A 20,426-nucleotide genomic window follows, 5' to 3' on the forward strand; every position below is an offset into this window, starting at 1 on the left:
TTAAATAAGTTCAGATTTCCCGCATATGTATTTTTGTTGACAAGTTCCCAAATCTGTGCGGTAACTTGACTTAAATTGAGCATTTAGATTATTGGATTTCCCAATGACTGGATGATCCAAAGTGGGCTGGGAAGAAGGAGCCTGATTCTTGACAGTAAACTGGCCGTGGATGTTGGGAATTTAAAGACAGAGAAAATCATTTCACGCTTGTGAAATCTGTCTTTGTTAAGGAAACACTTCATGCCTTCCACCTACTGTAATTACTGCACCTGAGAACCGGGCAGAATGTGAAAGAGTGAAGGAAAGTGAAGGACTAGAAAGAGAAAGAAGGTCAGCCTAACCCTTCGCTCTACTAGTCGTTGCCATAGTGTGGCTGAGCGATTTATTGACCATCTCAGGATGTGCTCCAACCAATAGAGTGGAACAGTATGAAGGAGAGACAGTGAGAGGCCAATATGAATGAGTGAAAGGATCTCTTTCCTTGGACTCATTGATAATGACATACCTGCTTGGGCTGTCCGTTAGTCCTATAGCACACACTACTTAGGCTCTAACTGGAAAATCAATAGGCTCCTCTCTCAGAGACCTCTGGCTGCCATGGCTCTTTGTGATTGGCAGCTCCAGCCAAAGGTCGTCCCTGGCGACCACGAGGGTTTGGTGGAGCAAGCAGCCGAGAGGGTGGAGGGGGGTGATCCCTGTAGTCTGACACTTTGGGAGAGCTTAACAATATGGGACTGGTTGCTACATAACACACCAGGGTGGTTTTCCTTGACTGAATGGTCCTTCATTCAACTGCTTGAACCAACCCTGGGTAGCCGTCACCACCCCGCTAATTAGAGTTACCAATGTCTTCTCAGTGGGGATTTTATTATTGCGTAGTGCAAGGCTGGACACTGACAAAACTATTGACATTCTTTCAAATGTTTTCCATCTCTGGTTTTTTTTTTCCTTTTGGAAGAAATATTTTGGAGACTTTGTGACTTTGTGTGAAAATTTTAGGGGTATTTTTTGTAGCAGTTTGCGTACAGATAAACTGATGAATTCATATGAGGCATATAAACCAAATTAATTCGAGTGAAGGTATTTTGATGTTGAATAATGTGCAATACTTTGTAAATCTGTCTGGTCCAGCGAGGGATTAATCGTTTACATCTCTGCCATCAATTTCTTTACAAATGCTGTGTCACAGTTCTGATTTCGTAAATATACCAAGTCACAGTACACAAGTTGATAACCATCCTCAATCTGTAAAAAAATTAAAATTAAAATAAAAACAAAATCTCATCTTCAAGCACTTTAATGATCAATGGAAAGCATAAACATATTTCAATGTTTGCAGCTCATGCAACGCCCCCTTCAGTATTTTCACCCTTTACTTTATTCAGCTGTTAACACTGCAAACTCCAAACACAGTACGATAGCATGGAGCACGCTCAAACTGCACTAGGAAGGGTTACAAACGCCATCCAATCAAGCTTTTGCAGATATTCCCTTTAACCAATCAGCTGGGGGGGCAGAGCGGATTTCACTTCCTCATACATGCGATATTAGCAGTCTCCAGGAGAGGCTCTGCAACAATAACTCTGCATGCAATATTGATGGCTGGTGTCTAAACGCAGAGAGGGTGCTGTTAAACACACACATACACAGGCAAACACACATCTGCTCTGCTCCGTGACTTCATCAGTTCTGCTATCTGCCGAGCAGATGCAGAGGCCTGCCAGGCAATTAGATGCCTGCGATGATTTTCTTTGAGCTCTCTATGGAGCTAGCAGCTGGCTCCATACGGGTACGGGAGACGGCAACAAAACGTGTGAACAAGAACATCAAAATTTACTCTCTCGGTTCACACTTGTGCGGATGTTACTCATGTGCAGTCTGTGTGTGTGTGTGTTGGGAGGCAATGAGTCACTTTCCCTGGACCTATCATGTTTCCAGAGAAATAAAGAGAGCAGAAAAAAAGGAATTACCTAAAACTGGCAGCAGTGCTACTACACCCCTCACTTCAAAGTACAAAGCAAGAGAGAAGATCAGTGTTAATGAGTGCAACTCGACTCTCAGTTTACTTTAGTACTGATTATTGAGACTAACTATTAAACGTAGATGAACCAAATAACCCAACTCCCACCTGATAAGGAACCAAATGTATCTTTGAGGCTTTGATACCAATTTTAAACTAAGGTATACAAATATTGTAGTTTATGCAATCTGGAAAGAGAGGCGATAATTGTGTGAAAATGGCAAACTCAAAGCAAGAACAGAGAGGGAGGGATGCGTGTTTTTGTCTAGTTACTCATCAGTCAGTTTTGCGCTTACGAGGGGATGGCTGTGGAGTCGCGCAGGCTTGGATCAAAGAGCTCTTTGACAGGATCTTCTCTACACTCAGAAATGAGAAAACCTTCCAGGAACGCTGACTGTTTTCCAGAGATGTACAGAAAAACGTATGAGTGGGGTAAATGAGGTACAAACAGTTGGCATTTGCCATTCATATATATAACAGTATATATGAAAGAAACTATGAGGAGTGTTAAAAAAAGCAAAGAATATTCTAAAATCTCTGCTCTAACATGTGCTGACTGCGTTTCTGTTTTCCAAACCTCGATGGACATGTAGTAAGCTGAAATATAATGACGCCCCTATTCTGACATATGGCTGACCTTTGCACTTTGGCTGAAAAAACGATTTTATTTATCCGACACAAGGTATCCATTCTATAATAAAAATGAACACAGCGGCTCGGGAACACGTGGTGTGATAAGTGGGCCCGAAAAGATCCCTAGCGTCTATATAAAACTGTACATTTGTGTCACCGTATATTTCATTAAACTAGGCTTAGCATCTCCTTCATAATATTTGGACACTTGCTCTCCAAGTAGAGCCGATTAATCTCTCCGGAGCTGCGAGCTTGATAATAAACAGTCATCCTGAAATCACACAGCCAGACATTTTTTCTCACTTATTTCATCTTTTACTAAATTCCAAAGCCACATTAGGATAACGGCCGCTTGAGGGAAGACCTGGCGAATATCAGTTTAGTATTTTTATCATCAGTATTTCACAATAAATTTATGTTTGGAAGCCAAAATAAAATGTCACGACACACCAGCAACACTTCCCCTTGAATGTTTTCTTGGTGAGGAAAGTTAATCCGACACTAAAACTCTGTGCTATTATCTATGGGGGTGGGGGGTCCTGCTAGGTTATTATTAATAAAGATAAAAAACTCACTCATAGAATTTAATGAAATTAAATGTAGGGGGATTTAGCACTTATTGCTACACCTAAATGAAGCAAAATGTGCTGTTTGCACAGGAGGCAAAAGCAGTATATCAAAAGTGTGTGTGTGTGTGTGTGTGTGTGTGTGTGTGTGTGTTAAACACATCTAGTTTGAGCTCAAATACTAAAAAGGTCTCAAACTTCTTTTACAATATAGCTAAAAAATTACACATCATGACCAACTTCACACTTCTCAAAATTATCACCACTTGTGGAAAACGCAACATGATAAAGTCCAGAAAATGTGGCAACTGTGAAGGTTGGCTCATTAATCTGAAACTTTTCTGAAATGTTTGTCTTATTTCAGTATCTTTTGCATAGTTTGGCCACTTCATATCAGCGGATGGCTCCTGAGAATAATTAATGAAGCAATATTCTGCCTTATCTATAATTTAGTAACAAGTGTCAAAAGTTTCCTTTATTTTTCTTATTTTTGTTTTTTACATTTCATTTGCAGGAAGCTTGGAGCAAACTCCATATTTGACTCTTTGAACAAAAATCCAGCAACCTTGTTTTCTCTGCAGCCTTCAGGTTGCAGATGAAACGCACGACAGATTCTCTATTAATCGGTGGCAGCCAAGGCCTATTTGCCTCCTACCAACATTCACTCCGAGAAACACCTTCCACATGAAGCTTCAAAAACGATGCCTGATCGCTGCTCATTATTGATTTTATTTCAAGAAAATGAGGTCACAATAATCGACAGCGGTATTTAAAAATCTGAGATGCTTTGGTCAAAATATATGTTTGCATAAAATTAATCCAAATATTTAAACTAATTTTTTAAAAGACCTGAAAGTCTCATCAAATGTTTCATTAAAATCAAATTTAAGACGCACTATTATCGCAATGTCGTTCTCTGGACGCGTGACGGGATAGAAAAGGACTAAATATTACATGTTGCTTAAACATGCCCTCACACCCCAGCCTCTCGTCTGTGAGAGGATGTAATGGCTTCTTTAGTTCTCCAACACGCGGTGACAAAGGGATGTCTACGCAAAGACCTCTAGTTAAATTATTCAGCATATGGTCAGGGTTCACGGCGATCAAGCCACGGGCGGTGCGTGAGTGTGTGTTAGGGAAGACGCGCGCGCACACACACGCTAAATAAGTTATTTAACTAGACACAATGTTGTGTACTGGCTGTGTAAAATATGCTAAACCAATCCCAAAAATACATCACTTGATTAGTTAAACAGCTCATCAGGTTTAGGAAAAGTCGTTGGGGCCGTTTTGGTTTCGTTCACGTCACTAAAGAGCTTCAGAGGGGAAGCTGCAGGTGCATTGGACACATTTATCCCAGCAAACAATACGCCGACAAAACTGTGTCGATTGGAGATTAATCAGCAAGAAGAAAAACATACATAATAATTAATTAAAAGAAAATGACCCATGGATGTGATATTAAAAAAAATCGATTTTCACAAAGTAAGGAGAATTGGGATTGATTTCAGATGAAGAGGGAATAAAAGAATTTTCACTTTTATTTCGCAAAATAATGCCAGCAGATCATACCTGGTGTTGGGTGTCTAATTCAAAACATGGAGAATACGCCCAAAATCCGCAAAACCCCGAGTATTAAAAAAAAATTAAGTCAGCGATGATCAAGAGAGTTTTTTATGAAGAAAGTGGCGCAAAAGCCTATAGACGTTGCGATTACTGAGCCTTGGAAGTCGGAGTGGCATTTTTATTTTTATTTTTTAAGATAGAGAAAGAAACTTGTTAAATTTAAAACTAGGAGAAATAGCGAGGCACTTATCTGCAGAATGCAAGCAGCTGTTAAGTTAAAGATTCAAAATCTCAATCCTCAAAATGCAGGAGAGGCTGCGCGTAAAGGAGCGGCACTGGTCGTGGAAAAATTTTTTTTACTGTCGGCGCGGAGAGTTTACACCGGCATATGAAGTGTAAACCTAAAGGTTTGTGTTTTCCTGTGTCGACTTGGGGAGCGCTGGACTGCATGCAACGTGTGCCCAGATGCTGTCGAAGCGAACTGGAGCTCTCCTGCAGGACCGTCTGCCTCTGGCAGCTCTGATTGGCTGCCTGCACTGACAGCTCTGCACATGATTGCAGGAGGAGAAGCCCGACCCCCTTCACTCTTCTAAAGGAACCATTCATAAAGTACACAAATCCAGCTCAAAGCTGAGTGTGGACGAAAAGTGAGCGGGGGCACAGAGGAGATAAGAGCAAGAAGAGATGAGTGGTCATACGCGGCGTTTTAGCCTTTAGCGTCTACAGTCCGGGAAACGGATGGTGACCCACAACCTGAATATGAATCTTCTTAGCTGTGCTGGAAGTGCTCATGTCTTGGACTGATATTTAGTAAGCTATTACGTTGCATCCCTATCCGTTTCCTCCTCCTCACACTGACGTCCATCCGCTGCAAAAGCAAGGAGAAAAAAAAAAAAACTTTGATTACACATTTTTCCTGCACGGTGAGCGTTTGCCTCTGGCTTTACCGGTAAGCATTGGATCCGTCAAATTACTGCGACTCTCCGGTGTACAGCCCGGACCTCTGCCCGAACATGATTGCGACGCAGGCAAAGCTGGTTTACCAGCTTAACAAATATTACAACGACAGATGCCAAGCTCGCAAAGCGGCCATTGCGAAGACTATAAGGGAGGTTTGTAAAGTGGTGTCCGATGTCCTGAAAGAGGTGGAAGTGCAGGAACCCCGCTTCATCAGCTCCCTCAGTGAGATAGATGCGCGCTACGAGGGGATGGAGGTCATCTCTCCCAATGAGTTTGAGGTGGTGCTTTACCTTAACCAGATGGGGGTGTTCAACTTTGTGGATGACGGCTCCTTGCCCGGCTGCGCGGTGCTGAAGCTGAGCGATGGCCGCAAAAGGAGCATGTCGCTGTGGGTCGAGTTCATCACAGCCTCGGGCTACCTATCAGCCAGAAAGATCCGCTCAAGATTTCAGACTCTGGTGGCACAGGCCGTGGATAAATGCAGCTACCGTGACGTGGTAAAGATGGTCGCCGACACCAGCGAGGTCAAACTACGGATCAGGGAGAGGTACGTGGTGCAAATCACCCCCGCATTCAAGTGCACTGGGATTTGGCCTAGAAGTGCAGCTCAGTGGCCCATGCCCCACATCCCCTGGCCCGGCCCTAACAGGGTAGCAGAAGTGAAAGCCGAGGGCTTTAACCTGCTCTCCAAAGAGTGCTACTCGTTAACGGGGAAGCAGAGCTCCGCAGAGAGCGACGCCTGGGTCCTCCAGTTCAGCGAGGCCGAGAACAGGCTGCTAATGGGAGGCTGCAGGAAGAAGTGTCTGTCCATCCTCAAGACTCTGAGGGACCGTCACCTGGAGCTGCCGGGACAGCCCCTCAACAACTACCACATGAAGACCCTGCTGCTGTACGAGTGCGAGAAACACCCGAGAGAGACCGACTGGGACGAGTCTTGCCTCGGAGACCGACTCAATGGTATCCTGCTGCAACTCATATCCTGTCTGCAATGCCGCAGATGTCCCCACTACTTCTTGCCAAACTTGGACTTGTTTCAGGGAAAGCCTCACTCAGCCCTGGAGGTTGCTGCTAAGCAGACATGGAGACTAGCGAGGGAAATCCTCACCAACGCTAAAAGTTTGGACAAATTATAAACTGGTTGTCAAGGCTGCGGCGAAGGACATTTTTGGGATAAAATTCAAAGACTATTCTTCAACCGAGTCTCCAAGAAATGTGAAAAGAAAATCAGCAAGAAAATAATGAAGCGAACAAACAAAACCCCCACTTTTGTTTAATAATAAATGGAGCAATTGGGCCCCTGCCGAGAGAAAGTGAAGGTACAGTTTCAAATAAATGTAAGAAATTTTAGTTGTCTTCTTTAAATGTTTTCACAAAGTGAAGAAACTTTTATTTAAATATATGCACAAAAATCGTTAAGTGAAAGAAGAAAATGTAGCGTGCCAAGTTCATTTTTTTTCCATTATGTGACTTAAAGAAGAAATGTTAATAAAATGTTGCAAATTAAATTACAACTTGGCCTCATGTTTGGACGTCTTTGGACAGCTGAGATGGCAAATTTGCAAATCTGTTTCACTTTAGCTTTAAAAAAAAAAAAATCACAGGACAAAATGTAAGTTGATGAAACACAGGCAGAAAAAAGATTAAAATGATTTAGCAATTTTTTTTATTTTTTTTTTACTTTTTTTTTTTTTTTAAAGGCCCATTTTAGGCCATAAGTTATTGTAAGAGTGCCAAGCTCAACGGGATTGGATTTTTTTTGGGTTGTTGTTTTTTAAATGAATGTAAATCCAGGCTCTGGTGTTAATGTGTGGGTCTGGGAGCATCTGTGCTCTGTTTGAACAGTGGTACAAGCAAAGGGCCTACAGCAGAGTGAGAAAAAGAAATCTAGTAATGAACTGATTTTACTATTTGAAACCTTTATTGCCATATTTATTTATATTCATTCTGATATAAAACAACACCCAACTAAACGTGGATTTTATTAAAATAACGCTTAAATAAATAGGATAATTTTACAGAGTCTTAGCCAACACCCACCATACACTGACAACAAACAACCACCTGTAGGTCAGCACTCCTCTTACTGACCAATATTACTAAAACAAATTTAAATCATTTTTTATTTTTAAATCAGAGCATAATTTAATGCAATTTCAACTTTTGTGTTTTTCTTATAGTGATGAAACAAATGCTGCACACTTACATGATACAATTGCTAAATTAGCTGTTATAACAATGTTCTACCAATAAAGATTATTTTTTAAATTAAACTTAAAAAACTTTCAGGGGAAAATAAAATGAGTTTCATAGAATCCAGAAACCACTGTAAAGAGAAAATAAAACACAGACGCAGTTGGAATCCAACCTTATGGTAACTTCAACCGCGTCTCCTCTTTAACAAATGTTTAGAAAAGCTTACAAATGAACTAAAAAATATTTTATTAATTTTAAAACAAAGCAGACATAAAAACACACAAGCTTCTGTGTGACATTTAGATGCCAGCAGGGCCTATCGGAAATCCAAGCATGTCTTCTGTAAGTGACCGTGAGAAACATGATCAATGGAGCTTGAGTCCCTTACCTTTGGATCGATGCTCTTGAAGCTGGGCTCCTCTTCATCCACCTCAAAGTAGAGCTCGGAGGCGGTGATGGACAGGGTGCCTTTTACCACCACAGCCGGAGCCACGAGCTGAGCGCTGGTGCTCATGTTTACTGGGCCTGGAGGACGGACAGAGACACAGGCCGGTCACAAAACGAGAACGTCAAACTGGGGATCACTGAGCGCTAATGCGAAGCTGTAAAAAGGAAAATCAAAAGAATCCAACCTGATGGAAAAGTTAAAAACAAACCAGGGATCTGGTTAATTCGTGAAAGTCAATCATGGTAAACGGTAAAGAGAACGTTAATGTCTGACCACTTTTAAAGCAGACGCACAATCTCGCAGTAACCAACTTCCACGGTATTACTTTTACAATAAAGCTGCCATGTTTTAAAAAAAACAAAATGCTTCGGTTGTTTAAAATAATCAGCGTTTTATTGGCAAATTTAAGACAAAACCAACACACATGAAACAATAGAAGTTCACCAACACGTGGTTTTACTTTATATAATAAAACTGTGTGGGGCAAAAAAGCCGAAAACACTTAAAAAATATGAATGATTAAAAATACTACTTTGCGTCACAACTGTCAAAACTGACTGTTCATCAGGATCCATTGATCGGTGGCTTCTGGGAGAAGCTGTATTTCATCTCTCATCAATCTTAATTTATGCCAGTATGACAATGAGAGCCTGGCTCAGGGGAGCTGTGGGTGGAAGCTCTGCCCGGCTCTGCGCATATGAGCCATTGTATTTGCAGATGTGCGCCGCGGAGCTGCGGGCTTGATTTCCCCGAGCACCCTCGCGCTCTCGCACACGGATGGAATAAACAGATATGTATATAGTCATCCCTTTGCCTGTCGTGAACCCCGTGAGTACTGACATGTTATCCGTGGGTTGAAATAACATTTTTTGTTCCGTTCACTCAAAGACATTCAATTACACCTGGAGCAGACAGCTGCTTAAGAGCACAGCTAAACCTCTCCCGACAACTTCTACGCACTTCTCGCGGGATAAATCACACGATTAGACAGGATTCAGTGTTTAATCCCATTGTCATCCAGATGCATTATTTTTATAGCACTCTAAGCCCAATTACTGCAGCTTAGTCTTCTGAGCGCTGTCACTGCGCATAATATGCGGATTACACGGCAATAGGCTTATTAAATGAAGATTATTTAAATAACAGACATTAAAAAAAAGGAGGTGGGGCAACATCGTGAACTGGAATCTCATTCTCATTCTGCAGCTGCAGTAGCTGACCAGGCTCACATGAAGGGAATTTAAAGTTTGATCAAAAGGAAAAGCTACCCTCCTTCAATCAGATAATACCTCATTTGAAAAGAGCTATCCTGGGGTAAGATGCTATTGCCAGATAAAAAAAAATGTTTAGAGTTGCTGCTTGGGCCTGTGTGTGTGCCTGTGTGTGTACAGTATGTTTGTAAAGCAAGCCTCCATTGGCAGAGGCAGGAAAGTTAAGATGCCATGGTGGCACTAGCACTCCAGTGATGTGCTATGAGAAAGTGATGTATGCTCATTAAAAAGCTGGTTTTCCTTTGTTTATAAAGGAGCTGTACACACAAATTACTCAAGTATGAATGTAAAAAGAAGCACAGCAATATAATAAAACACCAAGGTCATATTGGAAAAATCACAGCCTGCTTTGGAAGATAAGGAAGACACTGTTTGGATTTGTTTCGTGTATAGATTCCTTGTATTCAATGCAGTAAATCAGAGTTGCACATGTAGCAAAAACTCAAACTACAGTGCCGCCATTTCTTTATTTGGTCTGAACTGCAGGGGGGGGGAATTACAACACAGACACAAATACAAGCAGGGAGGTGGGGGAATGACCGAGGAGCAGGTATGGGAGGTGGCGAACACAAGCTGCTTCTTTACCTGTGACGTTCTCCAGGTCCTTGTCCTCTAGTGACGACAGAGTGTCATCATCTCCGTCGAGGGATGCCTCGCTCTCTGAGTTTTGATTTCCCAGAGCCTGGCTCCTGATGGACTGCTTGCCTTTGAGAATATCGTCCTCGGATGCTAGAGTGGAAAGCAGGAGGGGGAAAGAGCCATCTTATTTTGCATTTGAAGTAATTACAGCATAAAAGTCAAGGTTGTATTTCATACTGTGGATTGACACGACACGAATGCATCCGACTTTATTTTATGACAGAGTTTAAGGACACAAAAGCTTTCACATCAAGTCGATTTTAAAAAAAAAAGAAAGAAAGAAATTGATGCACATTTTTAAAAAAGAAAAGAAAAATCAGCTCTTATAAGCAATCCCCTTGCACACAGTAAAAAATAACAGTGGACTAGTTATTTGTATCCATTATCACACAGTGAAAATAAAAGTGTTTGTTTCTTTGTTGAATTAGCTTAAGCAAAATCAACTAAAATCAATTGTCAACAGTCTTCCAAGATTCAACTCCAAGTAAAATCTTTTATTTCATTTTCAGAACATAATTAATTTATGTTTTATAAAATGAAGAACAATCTGAGGCCTTTTAGTAAGATAAGGCAAGTTTTTTTAATATAATCTGGATGCTATGTTTTTTGCTTTTTTCACTGAAGTGAGCATATGTTGTGTTTACCCTAATGCAACTATTTGCATTTGAGTCTTTACCTCGATTCAGCGGTACAGTGCAGCGCTCACGTGTTCTGCATTTTCAGACAGTCACAGCTACGAACAACACGAGACAAAACCCAAATGCAAACACAACCCTAACTGCATTTTTCCCCCATTTACCATGAAGCATAACAAACACAGCTTCACACTCAGGCTTTTCAGACACATTTAAACAAAATGATGGTCACACACGTCCCGTTTTGATTTTAGCTGACACAACTTGAGATTCCAAATACATTATTTAAAAAGACAAAAAAATCTGCAAACATTTACAGAGCCCCGTACTTCCCCAGCGGTGCATGGTAAAGATCCACAGACGCAAGTTCACAACACAAAGACTGGCTGGCAAGTCTTCTACATTTGTAAACATAGCTGGCAATACAGTGAGTGCTTTCACTGCTTCTGTGCACGACTTTGTGTTCTAATCCAGCACTCAGCTGCAAGTAACCACGTTCAGTCCGGCGAGTCGCTGAACGCATATCCAGGGGATTTTTTGTCATCACCACCTGGGATTGTGGTGGAGATCAATTGCACTTCCTAAAAATGCACAGCCGTGCTGTGTAGCCGTACACTTTGAAACTGCTAGACGAGCGCGGCTAAAAAATCTCTTGTCATGGAAAATATGCAGCTCACTGATATTTAGAATGGCCTTCCTGTAATTAAGCCTCCCTGGAGGATTCTTTAGTTAGCAGCACTGAAATTACTACCAGCTCCCCTAATACGTACCACATGCCATTGTATTCGCACCAAGCAAGTGGACAGGGGAGTTGTCAGAGGAGCTTAAAAACAGAAATGTATTTGAACTTCTATGCATTGCATGCTCAGCAATTATCCTCCCCCCCATATTAAGACGGCGCTAACACACAGTATCAAGCCATGAAAACCTCAAACACCTTATAAATAGCTCTTCGGTCTATTCACTGAAGTACATGCAACACAAATAACAACTCAGCATATTGTGGGTGTGTGTGAGTCCATTAGGAGCTATTTTGGCTAAAGTTACATCACTTATCACCAGATACATAAAAGTGAACATAAGTGACAAGCTGTGTGCCAGCCTCCCAGCCTTCCTGTTCTTAAAGTAGGTAACTTTTTCTCTTTTTTGAATATGACGTGTGTGCGTGTGTGTGTGTGCTTGGGAATTATGTGGAGCATACAAACTCATGAAAAGGAACTTCAGCTTTAGTGTACAAACATTCAGCCTGGAATTTAACCCACAGAGTGTTTGTGTGTGTGTGTGTGTGTGTGTGTGCGTGCATGCGTGTGTGTGTGACAACAATATGAAATTAACTAAAATGAACTACAACTGTTCTAATAAACAACTCCTCCGCCTCCACCTCTCCCCCACTTTTTCTTTTTTTAAGAACTTTTAAGAAAAAAGAAAAGGGAATTTAAATAATACAACTTTAGCTTTAACATCACGGCTTTTACCATCTTGTTAATCACTGTAATGCTTTTAAATTATGCCGTGATTACAAGCTATGCATGGAGCGGGAGTGCCACATTAAGAAAAAAATCCACGGCACTTCAACCTCATCACTCATCACGCAGGGAGCAGAAATGTACATAAATCCCAACTGGTTACACTCTTTCCAGGACCCCTTTTCCCTCGCTGAGAGGTTCAACTACCTGCTTATACAACACAAGGCATGCATGGTCGCGGCAATTAAATTGTCAGAATTAACAAATTTGTTTTTAACGGGAGCGTAGCCAGGAGTGTGGTCATGAGGCGAGTATTGATTACCAGAACAGAGACATTAGTCTTCAGGTATTTACTCTGCCACCTCTGGTACACGGGCCCGGGACCAGACCAAATCAATCCCTAGAAAAGATGGTTCTTTCCAGCTGTAAATACATAACAGCCTACTCAAGCCCTACTGGCAGCCACACACTCTCCTGTGGAAATCATCTTGGCACTGTATGAATGATAACAGTTGTCTATATCTTTAACACAGAAATGCTTTTTTTTTTGCACATATTTCCCCAATCTTAAGAGCAAAGCATGATTAATGGAAAATAAAATGCTTTTAGAATATATCAACAAGTAAAAACTGCATTTTTTTCCCCTTTTGCTCCCAATTTTCTGATTATGTGAGAGATGTGAAAAGCACTGCCACAGGTAGCTAGCAAATGAGGGTAAATTCAGGCTTGATCTTATGCTAAATATTTTCTTAGGGAGCGAGACTGCATTTTCCCTTCTGCATCTGATGAATATAATTACAGCCAGATATGACCTTTGTGCTCTGTTTGAAAACTCAGCCCTGCGTTCTCATCCCGAGCTGCACTTCCATAACAAATGTCGGGTCGACTAAAACAAGACAAAAGGTTACATCAGAAAATGTATGCGGTCAGGCTTCACTGTCAAAGAGTTATTTTAATGATATATTCCCATAGTTTATCCAGGTAGTATACTCTCAGGAGGCAGCGCAGTCTTTCCAAAACTGGCCGCTGGCTATTTTTACACAGGCTTGACTTTGAAACTAAATATTGTTTGCAGGAATTTGTCTTCTTCCACCAGTGACGGATGTATAGAGCACATGAGCTGAAATTATTTTAGATATAGCAGAATACCAGACCGAATACCTGAATAACCAAAACATAAGGAACTCCTTCCGTGTGAATGTCTTTTCCTCTACTAAAAAATGTTTTTTAAAAAGGCAACGATAGAGCATGAGTATGTCTGTTCTCTGTCGTTACTTAGCTGAAGGGAAAACATTGAGGAATTCAAACAGAAAGTAAAAATTTGGAGAATTGCTGCAGAGGAACAGCAACCAGCTGGACTCTGGCGTCGTTCCCCAGCTGCCTCCACACTGCAGCCATTACTGCAGAGCAGAGGTCTCCCAGGATCCGGGGTTCCCAAACATTTATTGCTTTTAGATCGTATTCTTATTGAATCCTGTCACACCTGCCATTTGTCTTTAAGAATGATAACGCATTTAAAGGGTAGTTTTGCAGGTGACACACTGAGGACATTTTTGGCTCAGAAATGTCCATCTTTCTATTTTTTTTATTTTTTTTAGGAGAAGGCAATTGATTGTGCTGGTTAATCTTGATGTAAACGCCAGGGGTGAGCTGGATACTTGCAAAAAATGAAGGATTATATGCAATTTTTCCTGCAGGAATGTGTGACTTAGACTCTGCTGTTAGCTGATAACTAATCTTATAATCAGACAAAGATGTGGGAGGGGGGGGGGGGGTCTACATTATAATGGTATAAGGAAAAAATAAGTCAGTGTTGTTGGTGTTCACTGTCAGAACTGATTATCCCAGACCATGTAAAATTATCAGTAACTGAGGCCTTTCTTCAACTCCAATTTGCGTTTTTGCTAGCATTCTAATAAACTTGTTTACTGTTAAATAATATTAGACATGATTTACACATATTAGTGACAAATTAATAGCAAAAGCTAAAGTCTTAGCACAGGAGGTTCTATTATGTTTGGGGGGATTTTGCTGGCATTGCTGGGGTCTGTGTTCTCATTTAGTGGGATGAGTGATTGGACACAAAGTTGTTCTGACCGATCACCTTTATCCTGTGATCAAACACTTCTATCTTAATGCTTCTTTCAAGGGTGGCAAAAAAAAACCCCCAAAACAAACAAGGACCTAATGGATAGTTTGATTAATATGAAAAATTATATACATTTAATTTCAAATCTAAAAGTTATGAAAAATTTTCCTGAAATGAAAAGTTCAAATCCTACAGCGATCGTTCATTCGAAAGGTGGAAAAAAAAAAATATGAGGCTGAGTGAATGTTACTTACCACTTATATCAGCCACTGTTATGCAGCCAAGAAAAAAAAAGAATAAATAAAATTCAATACGTCATGTTATCCACAACATCTCAGTTAAACATGTTCTGAATAAAGCAAGCCAATACGAAGGCGGTAGTTCGGTTTTGCCTAATGGGTGGCTGTGTATGAAATTACCTGTGTGTGAAATTCAAATGTGGGTGTTTTTTTTCTCCTCCGCTTTGTGGTACAATAAATCGTTTATTGCAGTGTGAGGACTAATTTTTATTGCCTTGTACCTGGTGCTACCACCAAATGAGTAAGAAAGGCTGTGCAATGAACAGGTGGGGGAGCGGGGAGGGGGGGGCAAACCCGGTGGATGAGACTGACCATGTTCAGCCACAGCTTTGAGCGTAGCTTCTGAGTGACTGGATCCAAAGGGGTTCCTGACGCAGCGACGTCGCCGTCTTAAATCGTCTTCCCAGTAGTCTAGGCGCCAGAAGTCCCTCGGCCTGCTGCAGCGAGACAGAGGTAGCACATGTGTTAGCAATTACCAGCCAGCATGGTATAGCAGCCCAGCATTAGCACTTGGTCCGAGCAAGCATACATAAAGCCAGCATTGTGTTTGGAAGGCCCCCCCCCCCCCAAAACTCTTAGAATTTGTCTTTAAAAACATTCACTTACACACAAGCTGAAATCCCACATCATTGTATCCCTGCCCCTGACAATGAGGCTCTCCATCCCAGAAGCAAAGGTGCTCTCTTTTTTTACTTTTATCCCCCTCTTTTGATTCGCTCTTTGGGAAGAGGAGCTGAGTAAGTGTGCGCCATCACAGTTCAAAGAGTAAATGACAGTGTGATCATTTTGCACACACTGTTGTGGCACGCACTTTCATTCCAGGCTCATCCCAAGCCCAGCAGGACACCTCTTGTCAGAGTTATAGCTAGCATGATACGGAAAGGCCATTACAAAACACTAGGATGGTTAGCATTACCAATATTAATCAATGTCTATGAGTTCAATATTTGTCCCCGAAGTACATCATCCTTTACCAGAACTGATCAGTAATTATTCTGCTCTCAAGGAAAGGAAAGTGTTAACTTTTAATGAGGACGGTGACGCAGGCTATAAAAAAATACTAAAATATTAGTAAAATCAAGAGACTGAAGGCACAACAAAGCGTCACAGCAGTCATTTTTTCTGCTTAGGTGCTTTTATTTCTTTTCTTTTTATTAGGAAATCAGTTCCTTTGGTAACTAGGCAGCAAGAAAAACTGTAACTGTTTAAATGTAATGATGAAAAACTCAGACTGGAGGAAAAAATAAATAAATAATGTTCTTGGCTATTTAGTGAGACTAAATCCTAAATGACTCAAGTCAAATAGTTCTTTTTCTTGAACTAAATGTTTCAAGGGGGAAAAATTAGGAAGTATAGAAATTCTCATCTGGCATTACACTGATGTCACTGAACTGAGTTTAGAGAGCTGCTTCGCCATTAGTGAGGTAATTTAAATGTTTTCTCTGGTGTGTGAAAAATACGTCTTATTAATCAGCAGAATCCGCTCTCATTACACACACATTTACATGTTACATCTTTGATTATGTTGATCCTAGAAGCCAGTAAAACAAAGTCTACTTTAAGTCATCAGTGATGACAAAAGGCAATCCTTAAACATTACGAAGTAAAAATTTATAAAAACCTTTTGCTCATAAGAGGCTGAAGTGAATTGTGCGAAGGTTAAAGTTGTAGGAAGACACGGTTTATGGTTTCAGTGGCATTGGCTACGACGGGAGAACCCCAGCATGCTTTATGCGATCTACTACTGAATGCCGCTCCGGCCGGGAGCTCCTCACAAATCTTCAGTCCAACACCAATGATCACACAGGGGCCTCTAAAAGGGAAAAGAGCTATACGCAAGAAAATAAATACAATTTCCAAGCAGGTCCTTTAAAACCCTGCACGCCCTAGCTAATGAAAACCACTGATTATTTGATTTATCAAACCCTTTTTTTTTTTTTTTAAAAAAAGGGGAGGAAAAAAATCAGTCTCAAACAGCTGACAAGTGGACAGTGGCAGCTGCTCAGCATATATTTATAGTAGAGTAGATAGAAATAATGCATGAGAAAATGTTTAGCCATGAAACCAAAAACGGGAGAAAATGAATATTGATGTTATATATTCAGAGCTGTGAATTGAAAGCGAGCGTGTGTGTGCTGAATGCAAGCTAGACCGGCGCTGGGGACAGAGATCTGTGCAGGACCAGATTTCTCAGTGGTGACAAAGCCTGTGCTCTATGTTTGCATGTGATAGCCCCCGCACGCAAATGGCCACTTCATCATCCCGCCTGCAATTTCATTCATCTATGAAAATAATTATCAAGGTTGTGCAAGCGCCTCTGAATCGGGATGGGCTCGTCTCTCATCTCATGGAAGGTGGGGATCTGTCCAGTTCACACAATACACATTAATCCATCAGGAGGGGGAACCACTGCCTGGAGTAATTAGTATGGCATGGAGCGGACTGCGTTTGCCACTCATATTCATCCAGGGCAGAGGCGACAGTGAAGCCCTAATGATAGGCTGCTAGAAGAGGTGGACGTACGATGAAAGATACCTCGTCATCAATCCCCAATATGAGCACCGCTATAACAAGAATGGAGATGTACCACACTATGCAACCCCCCCAACACAAGCTGAGTGTGCTTCCACAAAGATAATAAATTATTCAGGGATCATCCATCCTCCTCTGGTATCCTTGGCAGAATTTACTGAAGCACCATTCTTCAAAATAACAACAATTAAAATAACAAAAGGGCACACGTTGTGCTGTGGCTTGCGCCAACCACTTGTGTAATTAGTAATTAGTTCGGTCATAAAAAGGTGTCTGGAAGGCCCGCTCATTAAGCCGGAAGTGAGTGCCGGCAGCTGATGAAAGTGGTGGAGAATCAGAGGCCGCCCGCGTGCATGATTTCAAGCATGAGCAGTACTTTTATGCTGTATACACCAGTGCTTTCAAGCCGTACATGGGGCTGTGTGTTTGTGCGTTATGGAGGAAACGTTGAGCCATGCTAAGCTTTTCTAATGTGGACCACATTGGCTACTGATGCAACCCGGTGCACAAGCATTTTATGTGAGGCTGTAAATTCTATTTACCTTCTTTTCTTTCTTTTTTCCTTTTTTCAAAAACATCTTTGGATGGAAGTTTACCAACACACAGAACAAACGGCGGAGTGCAAGTTTCTCCTTTTGTGTAGCCCCGATTTTTCTCTCTAATCTGTAAACAGAACAGCTACCCCTCCAATTTAATCAACTTAACACAAACCATCAACGCCACTGCGAGGAAATATTTTACTAGTTGGGCTCTTTAAGATTTTAGTTGTGCTACTAAATTCTCCATTTACATCAAAACAAAGGACGAGTCCAAGTAGATCTGGCACGGTTAGGTGACATAATAAATAAATGCTTTAATCGTGAGACGTATTCAGTCAGTATGAAGCAGTTGTATCAGGATTAATGAAATGCTTATTTGTGTGTGTGTGTGTGGGGGGGGGGGGGGGGGGGGGAGTTTAGAAAAGTGGAAGGCTAAGTGAATTATATTACCTCTTCTACTATTAACTGTTCCCATGTATACACACACAAGTGGAGTCTACCCAAATAAAAATCAAGAAACAAAAGTTATTTAAGGATCTCAATATGATGGCTGTTGAGTGAAATTACAATATTTAAACATGTTTTGAAAGGGTTTGTCCATAAAAGGTCTATAACACTTATTCCCAGCTCAAATATTGTGATTTCAACCAAATACAAAGTGTTTTTCCCCCTTTTTATACATAACTTAACCTTTTAAGTCTGGATATCTTTTGTTTACTTTGTTTTATTGACTATTACACATGCATGCTTCACTAACCCATAATCCCCTTAGTGAGTAGGTAGAGTTTAATTAGGCAACATACAGTAACACACACATGTATATTTATATTTTTATACTGTTTATTTATTAGAAATTCTCTTCTTAAAAATTTTGCCCATAGAAAAAAGTTTAATAAGATGTGTTGACACTTTCTGAATAGGACTGCATATGACTTTATGGTCCTTTTGATTTTATTGTACCAAAATTATAATAAAGATTTAGATTTTGAATAATGTTCTCTCTATTAATAATCATAAACTACTGATATTTCTGGGTTTCTAAGTACCTATTTTTGAGTCCCAGAACTTTTTATTATTAATAAATGTGGCATTTAAACTTGTTAATAGATTCTGTCTGCAAGTCCTTAAAGTCTGATATTACAGTTAGCTCTGTGCCAGCATTCAGGATTTAAAGACAAGGAGAAATGAGGACTATTTTGGGGCTTTTTTTGGGCTGCTATTTTCAGTTTTTGTTGTTGTTTTTTATTTTATTTTAAAATATCTAAATACAAAAAAAATAAAATAATAATCATCCAACTGCCTTCCTGGCGCTATTATGTTTTGCTTGATTTTAGCATTTTCTACATTTTAGGGGTGAACATGAAGAAAGAGGCAGGAGAAATCTAGGTTCGCACAGGTTTCTATTAAAAACGGTATGTAAATGATAAAATGACCTTTATCACAGCGAACGTGACACGCAGAGTGAATCTACTTTCATATATCACCACAAGCGACTGCACTTTGCCACAAACAGTCATTCATAACCTTTCTGCTAAATTCATTTGGATACAGTCAATGAGACCTGCATATGCACCGGAGATTTTCCTCCCTTGCTTATTTTATATTAATGCCACTTCCTATTGGCAGCACTCAAATTGCTCAAACATTGCTGCTATCCCCAAGATCATTTTGCTTTGATTTGCATAAACCATGTGTTTAGAAGAAACGGGAGAGAGCGAAGAAGATTGAGGATTTGTCATGTTGAGGACTGGTTGCTGGAGGACTGGCTCTTTGTCAAACGGTGGCAGCGATCGCCTCGACGGGCTCTCCAGACTCAAATTAAAATGAAACAGGACCAAATACCTTCCCACTGAAATTGTTTGGCATGATTAAGTCTTGCCGGAGTGATTTTCTACATGTGCATCAATGCCTATCCTTCCCGCTACAATGAGGTGTACAGGACACCATCTACATATGTGGATGTTAATTTACCTCTGCTAATGTTGTTTACCAGATTCGCCAGAGGTGATACCAGGGTCACAGACACGACGACATTTCCATCTCATCCCCTTAAATGACAGTGCACATGTAATCTTGCCTATCCTTACTATTAATCACAGTATAAAGTCATTTAATTTGTCTTTTTTTAATATAAGCTTAACCCAACATTACACGAGGGCCGTAATGAGAAAATTATTACAACGTATCTAATTAAAGAATATTAATATGTTTAGAGAGGGAAAGAAAGAGGTAAAAGCCTTCAGTGTGGGTGAATTCCTTACCTAACATCTATGAAAAGTCCTTGTATGTTCACTTGCTTTGCTTTTATCACCCTAGTGTTCACTCCCTAACACACCAGAGCGCTCAAGCTCTCATTACTGGCACAACGTAAGCCGCTACCACTCCTTCCAATTAACTCCAATTCATCCAAGAGCTTTCAAAAAGTGATCTGATAAAAGAGAGCATGATATTGCATCTCTGCAACATCACCAGCTTGTGAGGATCAAAGCACTCCCATGGGTGGATGGCAAAAGGCTGCAGACTCCCCACAATGCAGTGCAGCCAAATGAAATAATGCAAATCAAGCCCTA

At 40.7% G+C, this 20,426-nt stretch overlaps 3 protein-coding genes across 17 annotated transcripts in view; 2 read left to right on the top strand and 1 right to left on the bottom strand.

Moving 5' to 3' along the window:
* The window catches only part of lrba (LPS-responsive vesicle trafficking, beach and anchor containing), a 175,305-nt gene that overhangs the window by 59,512 nt on the left and 95,367 nt on the right, over positions 1-20,426 (bottom strand). For 7 of the 15 annotated variants that reach the window (XM_085161769.1, XM_085161772.1, XM_085161775.1 and 4 more), the window contains exons 37-40: positions 15,080-15,222; positions 14,741-14,755; positions 10,243-10,386; positions 8,327-8,463 (exon numbers count right to left, since the gene is read on the bottom strand). In XM_085161769.1, coding sequence (XP_085017895.1) covers positions 8,327-8,463; positions 10,243-10,386; positions 14,741-14,755; positions 15,080-15,222 — 439 coding nt within the window. The remainder of the gene's footprint in view (positions 1-8,326; positions 8,464-10,242; positions 10,387-14,740; positions 14,756-15,079; positions 15,223-20,426) is intronic. The other 8 variants (XM_085161780.1, XM_085161777.1, XM_085161776.1 and 5 more) reach the window with 2 other exon arrangements.
* fhip1aa (FHF complex subunit HOOK interacting protein 1Aa) overlaps positions 1-20,426 on the top strand; it is a 200,920-nt gene that overhangs the window by 31,167 nt on the left and 149,327 nt on the right. The window lies entirely within an intron of this gene.
* Positions 4,421-7,250, top strand: mab21l2 (mab-21-like 2). The gene has a single exon (XM_085161799.1). The coding sequence runs from the start codon at positions 5,799-5,801 to the stop codon at positions 6,876-6,878; it is 1,080 nt and encodes a 359-aa protein (XP_085017925.1). The 5' UTR covers positions 4,421-5,798; the 3' UTR covers positions 6,879-7,250.

Source organism: Neolamprologus multifasciatus, chromosome 6 (assembly GCF_963576455.1).
Source record: "Neolamprologus multifasciatus chromosome 6, fNeoMul1.2, whole genome shotgun sequence".
NCBI classification, from domain to species: Eukaryota; Metazoa; Chordata; class Actinopteri; order Cichliformes; family Cichlidae; genus Neolamprologus; species Neolamprologus multifasciatus.

Bases quoted from the DNA above. Each gene is read 5' to 3' on its own strand.
- mab21l2 (XM_085161799.1), top strand. From the start codon at position 5,799: ATGATTGCGACGCAGGCAAAGCTGGTTTACCAGCTTAACAAATATTAC.